This window comes from Plecotus auritus (assembly GCF_963455305.1).
Source record: "Plecotus auritus genome assembly, chromosome: 2".
Taxonomy (NCBI): Eukaryota; Metazoa; Chordata; class Mammalia; order Chiroptera; family Vespertilionidae; genus Plecotus; species Plecotus auritus.
Window position 1 is genome coordinate 47293531 of NC_137771.1, and position 17759 is coordinate 47311289.

The window sequence follows — 17759 nt, forward strand, 5'->3', positions numbered from 1 at the left end:
CTGATGGCTTAGGCCCGCTACTAAGCAGGCAGTTGGACATCCTTAGCGCTGCTGCAGAGGTGGGAGAGGCTCCCGCCACTGCCGCTGCGCTCGCCAGCCGTGAGCTCAGCTCAGGGCTTCTGGCTGAGTGGTGCTCCCCGTGTGGGAGCGCACTGACCACCAGCGGGGGCAGCTCCTGCGTTGAGCGTATGCCCCCTGGTGGTCAATACATGTCATAGCGACTGGTCGTTCTGCCGTTCAGTCGATTTGCAGATTAGCCTTTTATTATATAGGATAGTGTTTGCCCTTACAGAGCATAGAGTCTAGTGGGGTAACCAGATGTTAAACAGATGATTTCATGAAAGTGTTGTAATATTTGTTATGAGGGGGGAATACAGGGCACCGTGAGAATATACGTTAGGTTTAAGCTGGAACTTTTACTCTCCCTGTCCCTCAGCTGCCTATTGACTGTGAAAGGCTAGGAAATAGGGATGGTTACAGTAATGCAAACTGCTATTTAAAGAACATGTCCACACATCTGCCGATGAGTGGATAGTCCTATAGCTCTGTATTTGGGTTACATCTTAAAGAACTGTAGGCATGTGATCCCTCTTTCACATTTCTTTGAGAAAGGAAAAAGAAGGATCAAAGTAGAAATTTGTAAATATTGAAACTGGTTAGATCTTCTTCCTCCTTAAGGTACCATTTTGGATGGGAGGAGAACTAACCTGGAAGAACAGCCTGGAACTGATTGACTGAAATGCAAAATTGGGATAATTGTCTTTGATTTTTCACTCCATTAGGTTTTCTCAAGTGGGGCACTATTGCCATTTTGGATTGTATAATTCTTGGTTATGGGGCTGTCCTGTGCATTGTAAAATGTTAGGAGTATCCTAGCCTCCACCTACTACATGCCAGTAGCACCCCACCAAGTTGCAACAACCAAAATTGTCTCCAAACTTTGCCACATGTCCCCTAGGGGATTAAAACCACCAGTGGTCTAAGTGAAGATGGGAAATGAAACTGTTTCTCTACATTTATTGCAAAGACCCCAGCGAGGAAAAAATATACATTTCTTTTTCATAGTAAGAATTCCAGCTCAGGGAATCGAATTGCAGGTGGACTTGTTAATATTTGAGTCACAAAATTTCTCCTTTCAAAATGCTGAAATGAATTTGGACAATCCATTATCAAATTACACATTATACTCGTCATGCTCTCGTTAAGTCCAGAAATTTTTCTAAACGTTGTAGTATGTGCAGTATTTACCAAAGCTGAGAGAGAGAGAGCACCTCATTTATCTAATTGAAACTTAAAGTTTCCAAATATCACTAGAATGAGATCAGATTTTACAATCGACTTGAAAATAACAAGTGAAGATATTTTGAGTTGGCTCCATGTTCTTAGCCTGTAAGCTGTTGGATTTGTGAGAGAGGCATGACCCAGAGGAGATGATTAGTTCTCCACTAGTATGCTGATAATGAATAGCTCTACAAAACCAATTAGCTATAATTCTATCAGTCATTTCATTTGGGTAACATTCTGTTTAAGGGGAAGGAAAACAACACAGTTTTCCTTGGAGAGCTGTAATTAAGCTGTGATGTTTGATGGGAACAATGGGGGAAAAAGCAGTCTGCGTATCCATTTGCTTTTGTTATTCCCACATGAAAGTAAATTATGATGAAGTGCTCTGTTCATAACAGTTAAGAAAGAAATTTGTCCATTTTAAAGGTGGAACAGACCAAATGAGTGTATTTCTAATTCTACATTTTGTTTTATATGAATATCTGCATTGCAACACCCCAAGGATTTTCCCTTCACATGGAAGACAGTGATGGTGAACCCAGAAGTTGTGTAGGCCGAGACACTAAATGTCATTTTTTTTCCCCTGTTATGTATTTTCCCTGAAAAAAAATCTATGTGAATCCAGAACCACGTGTAGTAGCGTTTTTCCTTCCAATCACTATTGTTGCTCCATAACTCCCAATGCCTATTGTCATACTGACGATCATAGCAATAAACTTTGTTTTTCTTTATCTAGCAAGGCATTTCATGGATTTGGTGCTGCTCTATTGAATTTGGACACGTGAAAAGTTCTTAATGCATTATCCTCTGTTTCAAGACAGAAGATATTACTTGATTGTTATCTGAGTATCCTTCGTGACTTCTGGGCATTTTGCGAGTTTTAATCTCAATGTACACAGTGGAATAAGACTTGGATGTATGTTGTTTTACCTGAAGTTTAATACATGCTGTTTGTGACACACATTAGCTTAATAAAAAACGTATTGTAGGTTATTGTCTTGGGCTTTCAATTTATTTTGCTCTCTATGTCGTCCCACAGCTAGCCAAAAAAATCCGAGAGAAGTTCAACCGTTACTTGGATGTGGTCAACCGGAACAAGCAAGTTGTAGAAGCGTCCTATACGGCTCACCTGACCTCTCCCCTCACTGCAATTCAAGACTGCTGTACGATCCCACCCTCCATGATGGAGTAAGACTTCAATGTTTTTGTTGTTCTTTAAAGCAGGAATTGAACTGTTTTTCATTCATCTTCAAAATACCCGTGTTTGTTTATTGCAATGTATATAGTATTCCTATCTTAAATAAGTCCTTTACTATTACATAGACAAGTAATCTTTAAAGACTCACTCTTCTATATACTCGGAATTCCTGGACTCTCCCTGCTCATCTTTTTGCTGGAATTCAGGTTCAAAAGTATCAAATATTGTTTGAGTGCAGAGTTGACTAAGTCTGGAAAGTTGCAAACATTTTGTCATGCGTCAACTAGTAAGTCATGAATAAGGTCATCTTACTGATTCTGGTAATTTGCCTGATTTAAGGGAGTGCTTTTCATCTTTGATAAGAGCAGCAAAAATTCCTACTTATTTTAGTGTCAATACCACCTTTAAAACACCAGGGGAAATGTGGCTTCAGATGATATTGAAACGGTTAGTATCTGTATGGTTGTAGATACTTTTATTTATTGGGCTATGATATTTATATCTGGAAGAGTGTAGGGTCATGTGATGCTGGGAATTGTTTGTGGTGAAAAGAACACTCATCTAGAGGTACAAAGAACTTAATTTTCAATTTGACTTGGCCTTTAATTAGCTGAGATGTTAATCAATTTACTTAATGTTTATCTTTATGTGCAGTTTCCTATCAGTGGATAACAATCTTTATTATACCAATTTCCTGGGCTATTTAGAATGTGTACAAGGTGTTACCGTACTTTAAAAACTATGAGTGGAAATGTTACCATAATTAGTATGTATTACTTCTCTTTTTGCACAATAAATGTTCTTGAGGTTATGCAACGGATGGATGCAATATAGTTTTTTAGTGGTTAAATGATGCTTTGTTTCTACAAGCAAGTTTTTACTTATAGTTTCTTGGTGGGCTACATTGGTAGCAGGACATCCTTCAGATATTTTATTTCTTCATCTGTGTAATATTATCATGAGCCTTCTGGCTTTCCCTGTCTATGGCCCAAAGCAGCTCACATTAGTTGTTTACTAAATTAACTGGAAAGTGTATACAGTTTGGAATGAGACTACCTGGATATAAATCCTACCTACAGCACATAATATCAGATGGTCTTGTGTGTTTGATGTCTTTGAGCCACCCTGTCTTCATCTCTAGAATGGGAACAATAATGAGTACTTCACAGGATGGTGTAAACATTCAGTGAAGTCAGTGTGAAAATAACTTTGTAAACTGTAGTGTTCTGAACAAATACTGGTCACGATAGTTACATGCTCCCATTGCATAGTGAACATTTTATTTTTTGCTTACTAGGTTTAATCAAAGGAGATACCCATATTTATAATTGACATCAGTAACGATGTTTTTTGACAAATTAATCCCTTATCTAAAAATAAATTTAGGGTCCAGTAGTTTTTTGAACTAAAGAAAAAAATCATTTTTAGGACTTAGAGAAAAGATAATATAGTAAGGGAGAAGCCCTTAGAGCTAGACTTATACTTAACCAGTGATTCTCAGTCACCAGAGGTGATTTTTTTTGTTTCCGCCCTCAAGGAGTACTTGGCAATGTCTGGAAACATGTTCAGTTGTCATGGTTGGAAGGTGGGGATAGTTGCTACTGGCATCTAGTGATTAGGAGCCAGGGATGTTGCGGCTCAGACCCTATAATGTACAAGATAGTCCCCCAGAACAAAGAATTGTCTGGCTCAAGACGTCATTGGTGCAGAGGTTGAAAAACCCTGGTTTAGAAGATTGGAGAGATCTTTATGGTTTCCTAAGTGGTCCTATTGCTGTAGATGAACCAAAAAGCTTAAATAGACTGGTGTCTACTGGTGAATATGTCTCATTTCTATTACTTGCATGTGTCAACTAGTAAGTCATGAGTAAATGTTTCATGAATTTCTATTAATGTTTCCTTTAATGTAGAACTTAAACATGCATGCATTGTTGATGGTGAGTCTGCCTCCCCTGCTGTTCTGGGTGGGAATTACACCTCATCCATTTTTACCCCAGCACCTGCCAATTGGGCTTAATTACTATTGGTTGTAATCAGAATTGATTTGAATATGGGGATGAGTAAGGGGATGTCCACTCTCAAGAAATTTAAAAGTTATTGGGTGGGGGGCAAATACTGAACATAATTTGTATTTAAGACAAAATGTGACACAGCAGAGAGATGCTGTGGTTCCTCGAAGCAGAGAAATATACCAGGTGAATGGCATCACAAAAGACTGGACACTTTAGAAGTATGCTTCATATTTGATCTGGTCATTTGGAGGAATAGCACAGAAAATAATCAGACATGTTCATAAAGATAAACGTGTAAAGAAAGTCATTGTAGTGCCATTTAGAAGAGAGAATATTGTAAAGACCCTACATTTCTAACAGTAGGGGATTCATTAAGGCAATTGTATCATATGAAAGTGAGAAGATAAAATGCAACCCTGCTGTAGAAGAGTATTTACTTACTTGTGAAAATGACCATACATGCATACAAATACATACATAATACACATACATGCATACATTAAGTTTGGGAGGAGTTACACCAATATGTTTTGGGGTAAAGACAGTGATTTCCATTTTGAATATGCTGAGATAAGGGTGGAGGTCTAAGGTGGCCATCCAGATGTTTGGTAAAACCCAGTGGTCTACCCTTTAGTGCATACAGTAAAACATAAAATGTAGTTTCTACCCTCCAGGAATTTTTCATTTAGTGAAGATAATACCCAGGAGACCTTAACTGCACTCCTACCAGGATACATGCTGAGCAAGCAAGTTAGTGTGCAAGGCTGTTCCTCCTTCAGAGGTTGGACTTCTGCACTGGAGGTTGAATGGGGACTTTGCAGAGCTCTGATGCAATCTTCTCTTCTCATTAGTGATTGACAGAACTGAGAACAGCCATTTGGGATGAATCTTGTAAAACCAGAGCCGTTCCAACTCTAAAGTTGAGTACTCAGAAGATGTACAGATGAGCAAAAGACTGGTCCCCTCTGGTGGAATGTTAGGGAGATATCTGATAAAACCTGTTTGCTGCAGAACTAGCAAGTCATGACTACCCTTTGTCTTTACTGAGTCTCCTTGGCTGTGCAGTGAGCTCACTTTCTAGGGACATGGGTGTAGGAATTTTTGGAGTGAACTCTCAGCTGAAGCTTTTCTAGCCATTGGCTTAAGCAATAACACTTTCTAAAATTATATACTCTCCTACCTTTTTAAAAAAATATATATATTTTATTGATTTTTTTAGAGAGGAAGGGAGAGGATAGAGAGTTAGAAACATCGATGAGAGAGAAACATCAACCAGCTGCCTCCTGCACACTCCCTGCTGGGGATGTGCCCGCAACCAAGGTACATGCCCTTGACCGGAATCGAACCTGGGATCCTTCAGTCTGCAGGCCTACGCTCTATCCACTGAGCCAAACCGGTTAGGGCACTCTCCCACCTTTTTAATGAAGATTCAAAGTGGAAAGAGTTATAGTAAGTGAACAAGGGTAAGCATGCTTAGCTGCTTTTGTTCCAGTCCCTCATAAAACAGTTTTATCTGCATTTTATAATCTTTGTGGTATTCTACTGACCACATTTTTCAGTCCTTTCTTTCCTATTTTCAATCCCTCCGAAAATGTCTACATTTTTAATTGTAGGAAGTTCATGTTGGAGTTCAGTGTGAGAAGGAAGGCTCCCAGTCTTTGGAAGCAATATAAGGACATAACTAAAAATATTTTTTTTAAAATACCAGGCACATTTGGTTTTGAGTTATACTTCTTTCACTCATAGTTGACCTTGGGAAGTCACTTAATTCTGAGCTTCAGTTTCTTTATCATTGAGTGAGTACCTGCCTTTCAGGGTTATCTCCTTATCAGTGAGATGAAAAGAATGATAGTACCTACCTCATTGGGAGATGTTTTTAGGTTATAACTGTTAAATTTGATAATTATGTATTTCAATATTATCTTCTATGTCAAGGGATATACTGTTTTTTCTCTTATGGCAATAACACAAGTTTCATCTTAAATATAACTAAATTTAAAAAAAAATGAGTTAAGTTAAATAAAAATATTAAGTGAATGTGACCAAACTTTTGAAGGTGATAGATATGATAATGATTGAAGTTTATGAAAAATGGACTCAAGATTGTTGCTTAAATCCTTCCAATATCTGGCCACATGCACATGTGTTAATACAGCTATTACAATAAATATAAGCAGTTGGACTTTAGATAAAGGATCTTCAGTCTTAGACCTGGAACTTACCCATTTTTATTTAGGGGCCCTATAAGCATTTTTTAAAACTCAGCGCTGGCCCAGTGACACTCTACCTACTTGTCACTAACATTTTATGTGCCTGTGGCCTATTGACTTTGATTCTTTTTCAAATGTATTAAAGATAAGCAGATACTAGGGGGAAAAAATGTTCACCCTAGAATTTCATTTACACTGAATTATAGTCAATATTTGGTTTTCCTCTCTAAGGCTTAATAATGCATATTTTAAAAAAATAAATTCCCACCCCGATGCATGGCTCAGTTGATTGCAACATTGTCCTGTACCCCAAAAAGGTTGCGGGTTCAATTTCCAGCCAAGACACATACCTAGGTTGTGGGTTTGATCCCCTGTCAGGGTGCGTATGGGAGGGCAACTTATTAATGTTTCTCCCTCACCTTGATGTTTCTCTCTCTCCCTCACCCTCTGTCTCTCTCTCGCTCTCAAATCAATATACATACTCTTAGGTGAGGAAATAAATAAATGAATGAATGAATAGTAAATAAATACCCAATGCTGAGGAGAGAGACGCTGTAAAGCATTCTATTACAGAGCATTCTGCAGATTACACTTTGTTTATACTTTGATGACAACAGTGAGAACCTGCAAAGCAGCAGAAAATTTGATTTTTTAGATGCTTTTGATACTTTCCTTCTCAAATTAGTCAACTTTTAAACTTATTATGCAGGAGCCCAGAAGTGAGTTATTTTGTACAGGACGCTGCATGCTGATTAGGCACTCCATCGTTATTTGTTGAAGGACTTTTCTGAAGAATTAACATTCTCAATATGAAAAAAAAACACATAGGCTAAGGCTTAATCTAAGACAAACTCATTTTTATTGCTATCACTTAAAATAACATAAGTTTGAAAAAAAAGTTCATATAATTGTGTAATTAAACAGCTCCCTTTGTATTATGTTGGGTCAAGGGATGAGGGCCCACGAGATCCTGGGCTCTCCCACAAGAAGTGCAGACACCCAAACACATAATCACACTCACGGACTGTATCTAGCCTACAGATGTGTTTATTTTGGCCCCATAAGATGTTTTAAAGGTTTTTTAATTTGTAAGATTTAAAATCTGTTGCCAACATTTAAACTTCGGAAGGTTACACATGTTAAAAATCCAGATTTCTGTTTTCTCTCAACATAGTAGATTTGGCAATGGTGTGTCCACATTCCTTCTGGGCAACAGCTTCTGTGAAGAGCAGCTCCCCTCGGAAGACTTTCTCCCATTCACCGTGGTTCCCACAGTCCATATTGCATCATATCCAACCCATTCCCCAGACTGCCATTGCTTGCTCAGCCCACATTATTGCATGTGAGTTTGCAACTCATGGTCTAAAAAGACTATATAATGTTAATAAATTTGACTTAAGGAAATGTCCATAGGCATTTTCTTCTTTGTCTACTTAAGCAGGCATTTGCATTCTCTCACATTTAAAAAATATAGCTCCTTTATGCGTGCACTAAGAATATCTACTTCAGAAACCTGGCTTGCCACAGGCATGGGGCTCTGCTGTGTGCATCTGAAGCTATGGTTTAGTCATCAGGCCCTGCCAATCCTTGGCCTTTTACATATACCAATCAATTTTATTTGCCCACATCTCTTAACCCAATTTCTTCTATAGATGATCCTGCCTGGTGGTCTTTTTATTTTTTTATTTTTGATGTCAATCTTTAGAGGGTGAACTAGGGAGGGAATACTGGGAAGAAGCACTTAGATTTTCTTCTTTATGTTTCCAAGTGGATTCTGTGCTATTAACCTCACTCAGTTAATGTTTGTTAATTAGTTGATCATGGTACAAATTGGCAAAAAGGCATCTAGACTAGGTTTGAGATGACAAAGTGAACACTGATGGAGCTAGAGTACATAAGCAACTTGTTTCCAAAGCTTTCTGAAGCCATCCCCCTGGAGGTAGCGCTGTAGTGACTTCTCCTATTCACCAGGGAAGATTTTAAAAGCTTCCCTGGTTCCAAAAAATGCAGAAACTTTGGAACTGTTGTGAAATTGGATCCCTGCTATTTTACTAGTTGCTTTTTTAGTTGGGGCATCCACTGAGATTGATATAGTATCTGGGGAAAGCAGGTAGGACTTTTCTCATTTTCCGAGAAGCCAAATTAAATGCATCCCCAGCTGGTGCCCATTAGAACTATATGATTCAGGAGTCAGGTCTTATCAGTCAACCTGTTGGGGGTATTGTGCTGTAGGCAAAGCATACTCGCATGGGTTCTGAGAAGAGCACAGAGTCCTGGTTCCAATTCCCATGAGTAGCCACTGTTATAACTCCCTGTATTACTCAGGGTTCTCCAAAGCAATAGAACCAATATGATGAAAGAAAGATTTATTGTAAGGAATTGGCTCACATGATTGTGGAGATGTAAGTCCAAAATCTGCAAGGTAGCCCAGCAGACTGAAGACTCAAGAAAGAGTTGCAATTTCAGTCTGATGGCAGAATTCCTTGCTTGGAGGAGGTCAGTCTTCGTCCTGTTAGGTCTTGCTACTAATTGGATGAGGCCCACCCACAAGTCCACTGATTTAAATGTTGATCTCATCCCCCCAAATCCTTCACTGAAACATCCCAGAATAATATTTGACCAAATATCTGGGTACCATGGCCCAACCAAATTAACACATAAAATTAACCATCACACCCTCCCCCCTCAAAGAAAGGATGGAAAATTGGGCTGGAAAACCTACCATTGAAGTTAAATTTTTATTTACCCTTATATTTATACTGGAGGATGTTAGACTCTTATTCCTTGGAGCTTTCCAAGTTGGAGACATCTGCTTCCTGATTTCAAACTATATTTACAAAGCTTTAGTAATCAAAACAGTATGGTGTTGGGAATAAACAAACAAAAAACCAGAGTCATAGATCAATGGAACAGAATAGAGAACCCAGAAATAAACTCATATATACATGGTCAGTTACTTTATGACAAAGGAGCCAAGAATATACAGTGGGGAAGGAACAGTCTCTTAAATAAATTGTGTTGAGAAAACTGGATCACTATTTTACATTATACACACAAAAAAACTTAAAATGGATTAAATCCTTGAATGTAACACCTGAAACCATAAGACTCCCAGAAGAAAACATTAGGCAGTAAGCTACTTGACATCAGTCTTGGCCAAGATTTTCTGGATCTGACTCCAAAAGCAAAAATAAACAAGTGGGACCACTTTAAACTGAAAAGCTTCTGCACAACAAAGAAATCATCAACAAAATGAAAAAAACAACCTACTGAGTGGGAGAAAATATTTGCAAGTCATATATCTGATAAGGAGTTAATATCCAAAATGTATAAGGAATATATACAACTCAATAGCAATAAAACAAATTTGATTTAAAAATGGGCAGAGGATCTGAGTAGACATTTTTTACAAAGATACACAAACGGCCATCAAGTACATGAAAAGATGCTCAACATCACTAATCTTTACCACAACAAGATACCACCTCTTAGAATGGCCAACATCAAGAAGAAAAGAATAACAAGTGTTGATGAGAATGTGGAGAAAACAGAATGCATTGGTGGTGGAGATGTAAATTGGTACAGCCACTATGGAAACAATATGGAGATTCCTTGAAAAATTAGAGCCACCATATAATCCAGCAATTCCACTTTGAGTATTTATTTGAGGGAAAGAAAAACACTAACTCAAAAAGGTATCTGCACCTTCATGTATTTGCAGCATTATTTACAACTAGAGGCCCGGTGCCAAAAATTCATGCACTGCGGCGGGGAGGCTCAGCCCAGCCTGCCCCCTCTCACAGTCCAGGAGCCCTCAGGGGATGTCCTATTGACAGCTTAAGCCGCAGTCTGGCCTCCCTCTGGGGGAGGCAACCGGGCTGATCAGGGGAAGGCGTCGACCCCATCACCCCGCTGCAGCTGCCACTGCCGGCCACCGCAGCTGCCGAGGTGTTTTCATCAACACGGAGTCCAGTCCCTTCACCACAAAATATGACAACTTTCTTTAGGCATTTTCAAGATGTTTCTTTCATAGGATATGACCTTTCTTTCTTTTTTCTTTATCCTCACCTGAGGATATTTTTCCATTGATTTTTAGAGAGCATGGAAGAGAGAGGGAAAGACAGAAACATCAATGTGCGAGGGACACTTCGATTGGTTGCCTCCTGCATGAGCCCTGACCTGGGCCCCGGCCAGGGAGGAGCCTGCAACCTAGGAACATGCCCTTGACCAGAATCGAACCCAGACCCTGCGGTTGGCAGGCCAACGCTCTGTCCACTGAGCCAAACCAGCTAGGGCAGGATATGACATTTCCTAGCTCCTGCAGCAGCAGATCTTCTTTTTTTCCTCCAGAAGTGAGGTGGAAAAACCCTAGATCACCTTTTTGGATTCTTATCACTCAAGTTACCAAGAACACTGCGAGTGGTGTACCAGGAGCTTAGCCAATGAGCGGTCAGAAAAAGTGTTTCCTCTGCAGGACTGCTGGCGCGCTGCAGCTTGCAGGCCCTCTTCTTTCCGGGTCTCCCCGCAGCTGCGGACGCTGACAGGCCCTGTACTCTCCGGCCTCCCCGCAGCTGCGGCGGCTGGCAGGCCCTGTTCTCTCTGGCCTCCCCGCAGCCACAGCAGCTGGCAGGCTCTCTTCTCTCCGGGCCTGCGCCATCTGTGGCTTGCCTCACCGTGCATGCAGTCCCTTCCTGCCCACCTGCGCGCTCAGCCTCCTCCTGAGCGGTCATGACGTTACGGTGTCCCAGACAATTTGCATATTACCTCTTTATTATATAGGATAGTCAAACTATGGGGATAACGCCAATGTCTATCAAGGGATAAATGGATAAAGACGTAGCTATACAAAATGTAATATTATTCAGTCATATAAAATGAGTAGAAATCTTGTCATTTGCAACAATGTGGTTGGACTTTGAGGGCATTATGCTAAGTAAAATAAGTCAGACAGAAAGAAAAATACCATATGACCTCACTTATATGTAGAAATATTTTAAAAAACAAAACAAAAACAAGCTCATAGATACAAAGAACAGGTTGGTGAGGGTGAGGGGCCAGAAAAATGGGTGAAGGAGCCAGAAAAAAGGTACAAACTGCCCTTTACAAAATAAGTATGACATGGGGGCATAATATATAGCATGGTGACTATAATTAATACCATATTGTACATTTCAACGTTACTAAGAGAGTGAATCTTAAAAGTCCTCATCAGAAGAAAACAAAATTGTGTTACTATGTAGAGTGACAGATGTTGTCTAGACTAACTGTAGTGAACATTTTACAACATATACAAATGTCTAGTCATTACGTGTTATACCTTAAACTATGTTAATTATACCTCAGTTTAAAAAAAAAAAAAAAAGAGTTAATGCTCATGATAATGGGCTACCTGGGAAGGAATCTTGGCATTTGAGTAAATTTTTTCCATGTAAATTGGTTGCATTTTTTGTGTCATGATGTAGATGTGCAAATTTCTATATTCACATTTCAAGTTCTTTAAGTATTGACATCATTGGAACCAGAAATAAGTTGCTTAGAGATTTGTTTTTAATTTTGTGATTAACTTCCTAACCCATAATGTTCAAATTCCTGTGCTAAGCTCTCCTCAGGGATTTAGCTTCCGGTCAGATTTTCGTGTTGCGTTTTGTTTTGTTTTTTTCTTTTATTTTCTTATCTTTTTTTTCTTTTCTAATTCAAACTCAAACATGAACTTTTTCTCATTTTAAGAAAAGACAAGCTTCTTTAAATTTTTTTCTTAAATCATCACTCGAGGATATGTTTACTGATTTTTAGAGAGCGAGATCGGTTGCTTCTCTTACGTGCCCCAACTAGGGATTGAACCCGCAACCTAGGTATGTGCCCTGAACTGAACTCAGAATCTTTTGGTGTACTGGACTATGCTCCAAATAACTGAGCCCACCCGGCCAGGGCCTAACTTTTTTTTTTTCTTCTCCTTTTTTAAATCAGCTCGGTCTCTACCATGGTGGAAAGAATTCCCTTAAGCAGTAAAGACAGTTTTTCTCTCGGTGTAAGTTCAGCTGTGATGCAGCTTTTATCATAGTAATGTAGTACTAAAACTGGGTGGGCCTCTGCTGTGCCACTTGGCTGTGGAAAACTCACTTAACCCTTTTCATCCTCAGTTTCCTCAACTGTGACATGAGCAGTTTGAAGTATACTCCAGAGACCTAGCTCTCAAGAGTCATTAATTTCCCTTAGCCTCCTTAGAAGGTTTGTTCTTAACTGGAGCCATTTGCCATTAGAGGCATCTTTTCCTACTGTCCAAAACTGGGCATTCTGGAGTTTATGAGGGAATTTGTTTCCTCCCTCCCTCCCTCCCTTTTTTTGAGAGTTATCTGGTTGAGGGGGGAGGGGGAGAGGTTATTCAGCAAGGCCTACAGATGTTAAATCACTCACTCATTCATTCATTTAAAAACAATAATTTGTGGAATGGTCTATGAGAGAAGCATTTCAGCTGAGTGTTGAAGTAGAAAAAGGATTTGAAAATATGCAGATATGAAAGAAGTGATTTCCAGAAAAGAAAGGTCAGTATGAAGGAAACTCCATGTCTGGAAATGGCCACTTGCACTGAAGTCTGGAGCAAGTGATAGAAGAGGCAACTGAGAAGTTGGGTTAATATCATATCAGAGAGACTCCCAAATGCTAGACTGAAGACTCTGAACTTTATTCAGGAGGCCCTGTAAATGAAGTTGAGGACAATGTCCTTCTCTTGCTACTTTATCTTTACTGTCTGACTAATAGTAGATAACAAATAAATATTGGTTTCTTGAATGAGATAATTAATTTAAGGTTTTTGAGAAAGGGAATGAAATGATGATACATGAGGTTTTAGGGGGTTTTACTTGTCAACCAAGTAATGACTGGAGGCCTGAACTTGGCTGTTGGCACCCACTCTGTTGGGTGTTAGAAGAGGGTGGAACTGAAGGTGTCTGAGGTTAATTCTGGGTAACTGCAAGAGTGCCTGATACCAGGCTCTAAGGCATATTTTCACTTTGTGTGTTCTCTCATCCTTCTTAGTTACACTTGAGTGCAGGGACCCTGTCAGATTTAACTTTGTATTCAATATCTTGCTTGAACAGGTCCTCGATAAATATTTACTGGAGTTACTCTGTGGTAGCAAACCTAATTTTGTCCTTAGTTTTTGAGGATTGGTGGTGATGATGATGTCAGAATTACTGAGCTACTTTACCTGTAGGCAGAAATTCAAGTACTTTTATGCTAATTCATAATAGTTGTTTTCATCTGAGTGTTATTCTATTGTTATAAGCCCTGATATGAAACTGAAGTTGATATTGACTTAGGCATCACAGTTAACAGCTATATTTTATCATTAATATTAATGGATATGAATAGTTATTATGATATATTCATAATTGATTGTATGTAGGATGAATTTAAACACAAAATTTCCAAATACTTATATACTAGTATAGTTGTTTCCCTTCACTCACAGGGGTACTGTCAAAGACCCCAGTAGGTGCCTGAAACCAAGGAATTACTAAGCCCTGTAATATACTATACATACATACTTATGATAAAGTTTATTATCCTACATAATAAAAGCCTAACATGCTAAGTGTCCGACCATTCATTCGACTCACACTGACCACCCGGGGGCAGACGCTCCGACTGGTAGGTTAACTTGCTGCTGGGGTCTGGCTGATCAGGACTGGGTGAGACATGCCAGACACGCCCTGGAGCCAACCTCCTGCAGTCCCTCCCCAGCCTCTAAAATATTTTTTCTAATTAATTTCCTTTCAATGTGCATGAATCCATGCACCGGGCCTCTAGTTTATCATAATAAGGTACACTAAGAAATTAACAATAGTAATCTATACTAATAAAAGGGTAATATGCTAATTAGACCAGATAGACCGGACATCTTCTGGATATCCTTCCAGATGTCCTTTTGGACAAAGCCATGGTGGCGGGGCCAAGGCAGAGGTGGTTAGGGGTGATCAAGATGGCAGGGGAGAGCAGTTAGGGGCAATCAGGCTGGCAGGGGAGAGCAGTTAGAGGTGATCAGGCTGGCAGGGGAGAGCAGTTAGGGGCGATCAGGCCGGCAGGCAGAAGCGATTAGGGGCATCAGGCAGGCAGGCAGGTGAACTGTTAGGTGCCAGCAGTCCCAGATTGCGAGAGGGATGTCTGACTGCCGGTTTAGGCCTGTTCCTGCAGGGATCAGTCCTAAACCGGCAGTCGGACATCCCCCCAGGGGCCCCGGATTGGAGAGGGTGCAGGCTGGGCTGAGGGACCTCCCTACACCCCATGCACAAATTTCGTGCACCAGGCCTCTAGTTAATAATAAAATAGAACAATTATAACAGTATCCTGTAATAAAGTTTTGTGAACGTGGTCACTTGTTTTAGTGGATCCCTTGCTGAAGTCTTTGTATAGGCTCAATGCTGTCTGGTACAACACATTGCTGTCAACCAGAACACAGTTTTCATTCATATCTTCCACCCACAAATTTAATGCCTTCTTTGTTTTTAAATTTAAATTTTATTATTATAATGTGAATTATACTGATTGATTTTCTTTTTTATATTTATTTTTATTAGATGTCCCCTTTTTTCCCCAGTGACCACCCTCGACCTTGCCCTCCCCAGGCCTTCACTGAACTATTGTCTGTGTCCATGGGCTATGCATAGATGCATATAAGTCCTTTGGTTAATCTCTTCCTGCCCCTCCCCTTCTGAGATTCATCAGTCTGTTGCATGTTTCTGTGTCTCTGGATCTATTCATGCCTTTCCATCCTAACTAAGCATTTATCATGTACTGTGTTGTAACTTTGGCAGTTTGAGGTACGATAGCAAAACTAGCTATGAATTTCTTTTTCCTTCTTCACAATTTCAAAATAAGAGATTCATTCTTACTGTAGATCTTAGCAACCTCAGCATACAATTTTTTTTTTCTTTCCTTAAGTAAAAACTTTTACTTTTTCACTCAGAGGAATCACTTTACAGCTTCTCTTTGGCATATCCAAACTGCCAGCATCACTACTCCTGTGCTTGGGCTGTTGTTAGGTAAAATAAGAAAGGGTTACTTGAACAACACTGCCATTCTGTGATGGTTGGTCTGATAACCAACATGGATACTAAGTGACTAAGGAGCGGGGAGTGTATCCAGCGTGGATACCCTGGACAAAGGGATGCTTTGTGGTCCTGGAGCAAAGGAGCAAGAAGGCATGAGATTTCATCATGGTCTTCTCAAAGGCATGCAATTTAAAACTTATGAATTGTTTGTTTCTGGAGTTTTTCATTTAATATTTTCAGACTGCAGTTGACCACAGGTCATGGAAACTGTGGAAAGCGGAACTGCTGATAAGGAGGGAGCCCCTCTATGTCACTTTCAACTCAACTTATCTGTATCATGTTCAAGGGAGTTAATGTACGAGACCTTGTACTAGATACTGTCTGATAGACAAAGATGACTAACACTCTCTGTACCTGTAGGAGCTCATAGGACATGAAGTATAAGCTAAGGCAGGTTTAGCCAAGAGACTAGCCAAGTATCAGGAAAGGAATCCAGCGACTCCTTTAGAGAAGAAAGGTTATGAACAGAGGCTTCTTAGACTTCTGGCAGCTGCGGCCTTGACGAGTGGAACTTCTGCAGATAGATCTGGGGGAAGGACGCTTCTGACCAGAAAACAGCAAGGCTTCATAAAGCATTGAGTGTGGTGAGGTGGAAGACACACAGCTGGAGCGGTGGATAAGAGGTGTCCTGTGGTGGGCTCAAAATCCTTGGTCACGTGGACAAACTTCTCGCGGTAAGCAGTAGGTTTCAAAGCAAGGTCTGTGGTCCTGCCTGCAATTTGGGCAGATTAATTAGTTGGCACATGAAAGATAAATTGTGGTGCAAAGGCATGTTGCTTGTCAAGTTGGACCATCCTAGTAATCCAGGAGAAAAGCAGTGACATGTCGAGGAAGGATTGTAAGGAGGCAGAAGCTGTCCAGGGTGGTGGTGGGTTACATGGAATCTGCCAACTCGTTATTCTTTGTTTTGTTTTGTTTTGAAGTGTATTTTATTGATTTCAGAGAGAGAGAGAGAGAAACATCAATGATGAGAGAGAATCATTGATCGGCTGCCTCCTGCACGCCCCATACTGGGGATCGAGCCCGCAACCTGGGCATGTGCCCTTGACCAGAATCGAACCCGGGACCCTTCAGTCCACAGCCTGTGCTCTATCCACTGAGCCAAACCAGGTAGGGCCCAACGTGTTTTTATTGGAGACTTGAATGGGGCGGGAGATTTTAAAAGATGGTTCTAAATTTTAAATTGTGCATCTCAGCATACGAAAGAGTAAAAATCAGAACAAAAGGATATTTTTAAGAGGAAGATGATGAATTTAGTATAAACATCTGGTTTTAATTTTGAATTGCATGTGGATCATTTTTGGGTGGGAGGTGTCTGGCAAGCAGTTGATCAGCCTGTTGTATTATTTTTATTCCACAAATATTTTCACCCCCATAATCATGTTATGTGCATGGCAATTCAGGAGCAAGGGCAAAGTGGAAATGGATAGTGTTAATGTGCTAATGCACAAATGAGTTTTTTATGAAATCATATTTCCAGACATAACAGCTGACCCACATGTAGGCAACTACTATTTTTTCCCAGTGCTATTTTAAGGTAGTGCACATGGAAAAAAAGATGTATGATGTTTAACCCTAGATATAATTTATTTCTTATTACTGTTCTCATGAAAAATACAACATTGTGACTTAGCCAAGTGCTTTGCACTTATGACACTTGTTCTTTTCTTCTTTTAATGTCACAAGGTCAAATAATAGACAAGCTTAGTTCTTAACAACTGAGCTTAATTTTATTTCTGGTCCCATTCTTTCCCCAGAAAGATGTGTTTTGTGTTTTTGCCCTTCCAATACTAAAAGGTAAATCTTAGCTTTTCAAGTCATTCTCCCTGCTTTATCTCAAACTTCCATCTCCAGTCCTTTTAGAAATTATTACTACCTGCAGGCATGCAGAATGTTACAGGTACAGTCTTTATGGCTGCTGCTGCCCAAAGGACTTGAGTTGAGCT

The 17759-nt window shown here is 39.9% G+C and overlaps 1 protein-coding gene across 1 annotated transcript in view; it reads left to right on the forward strand.

Annotated features, from left to right (window-relative positions):
- Nucleotides 1-17759, forward strand: part of CACHD1 (cache domain containing 1) — a 244434-nt gene that overhangs the window by 127577 nt on the left and 99098 nt on the right. Inside the window, exon 3 of the mRNA XM_080656375.1 lies at nucleotides 2324-2472. Coding sequence (XP_080512501.1) covers nucleotides 2324-2472 — 149 coding nt within the window. The remainder of the gene's footprint in view (nucleotides 1-2323; nucleotides 2473-17759) is intronic.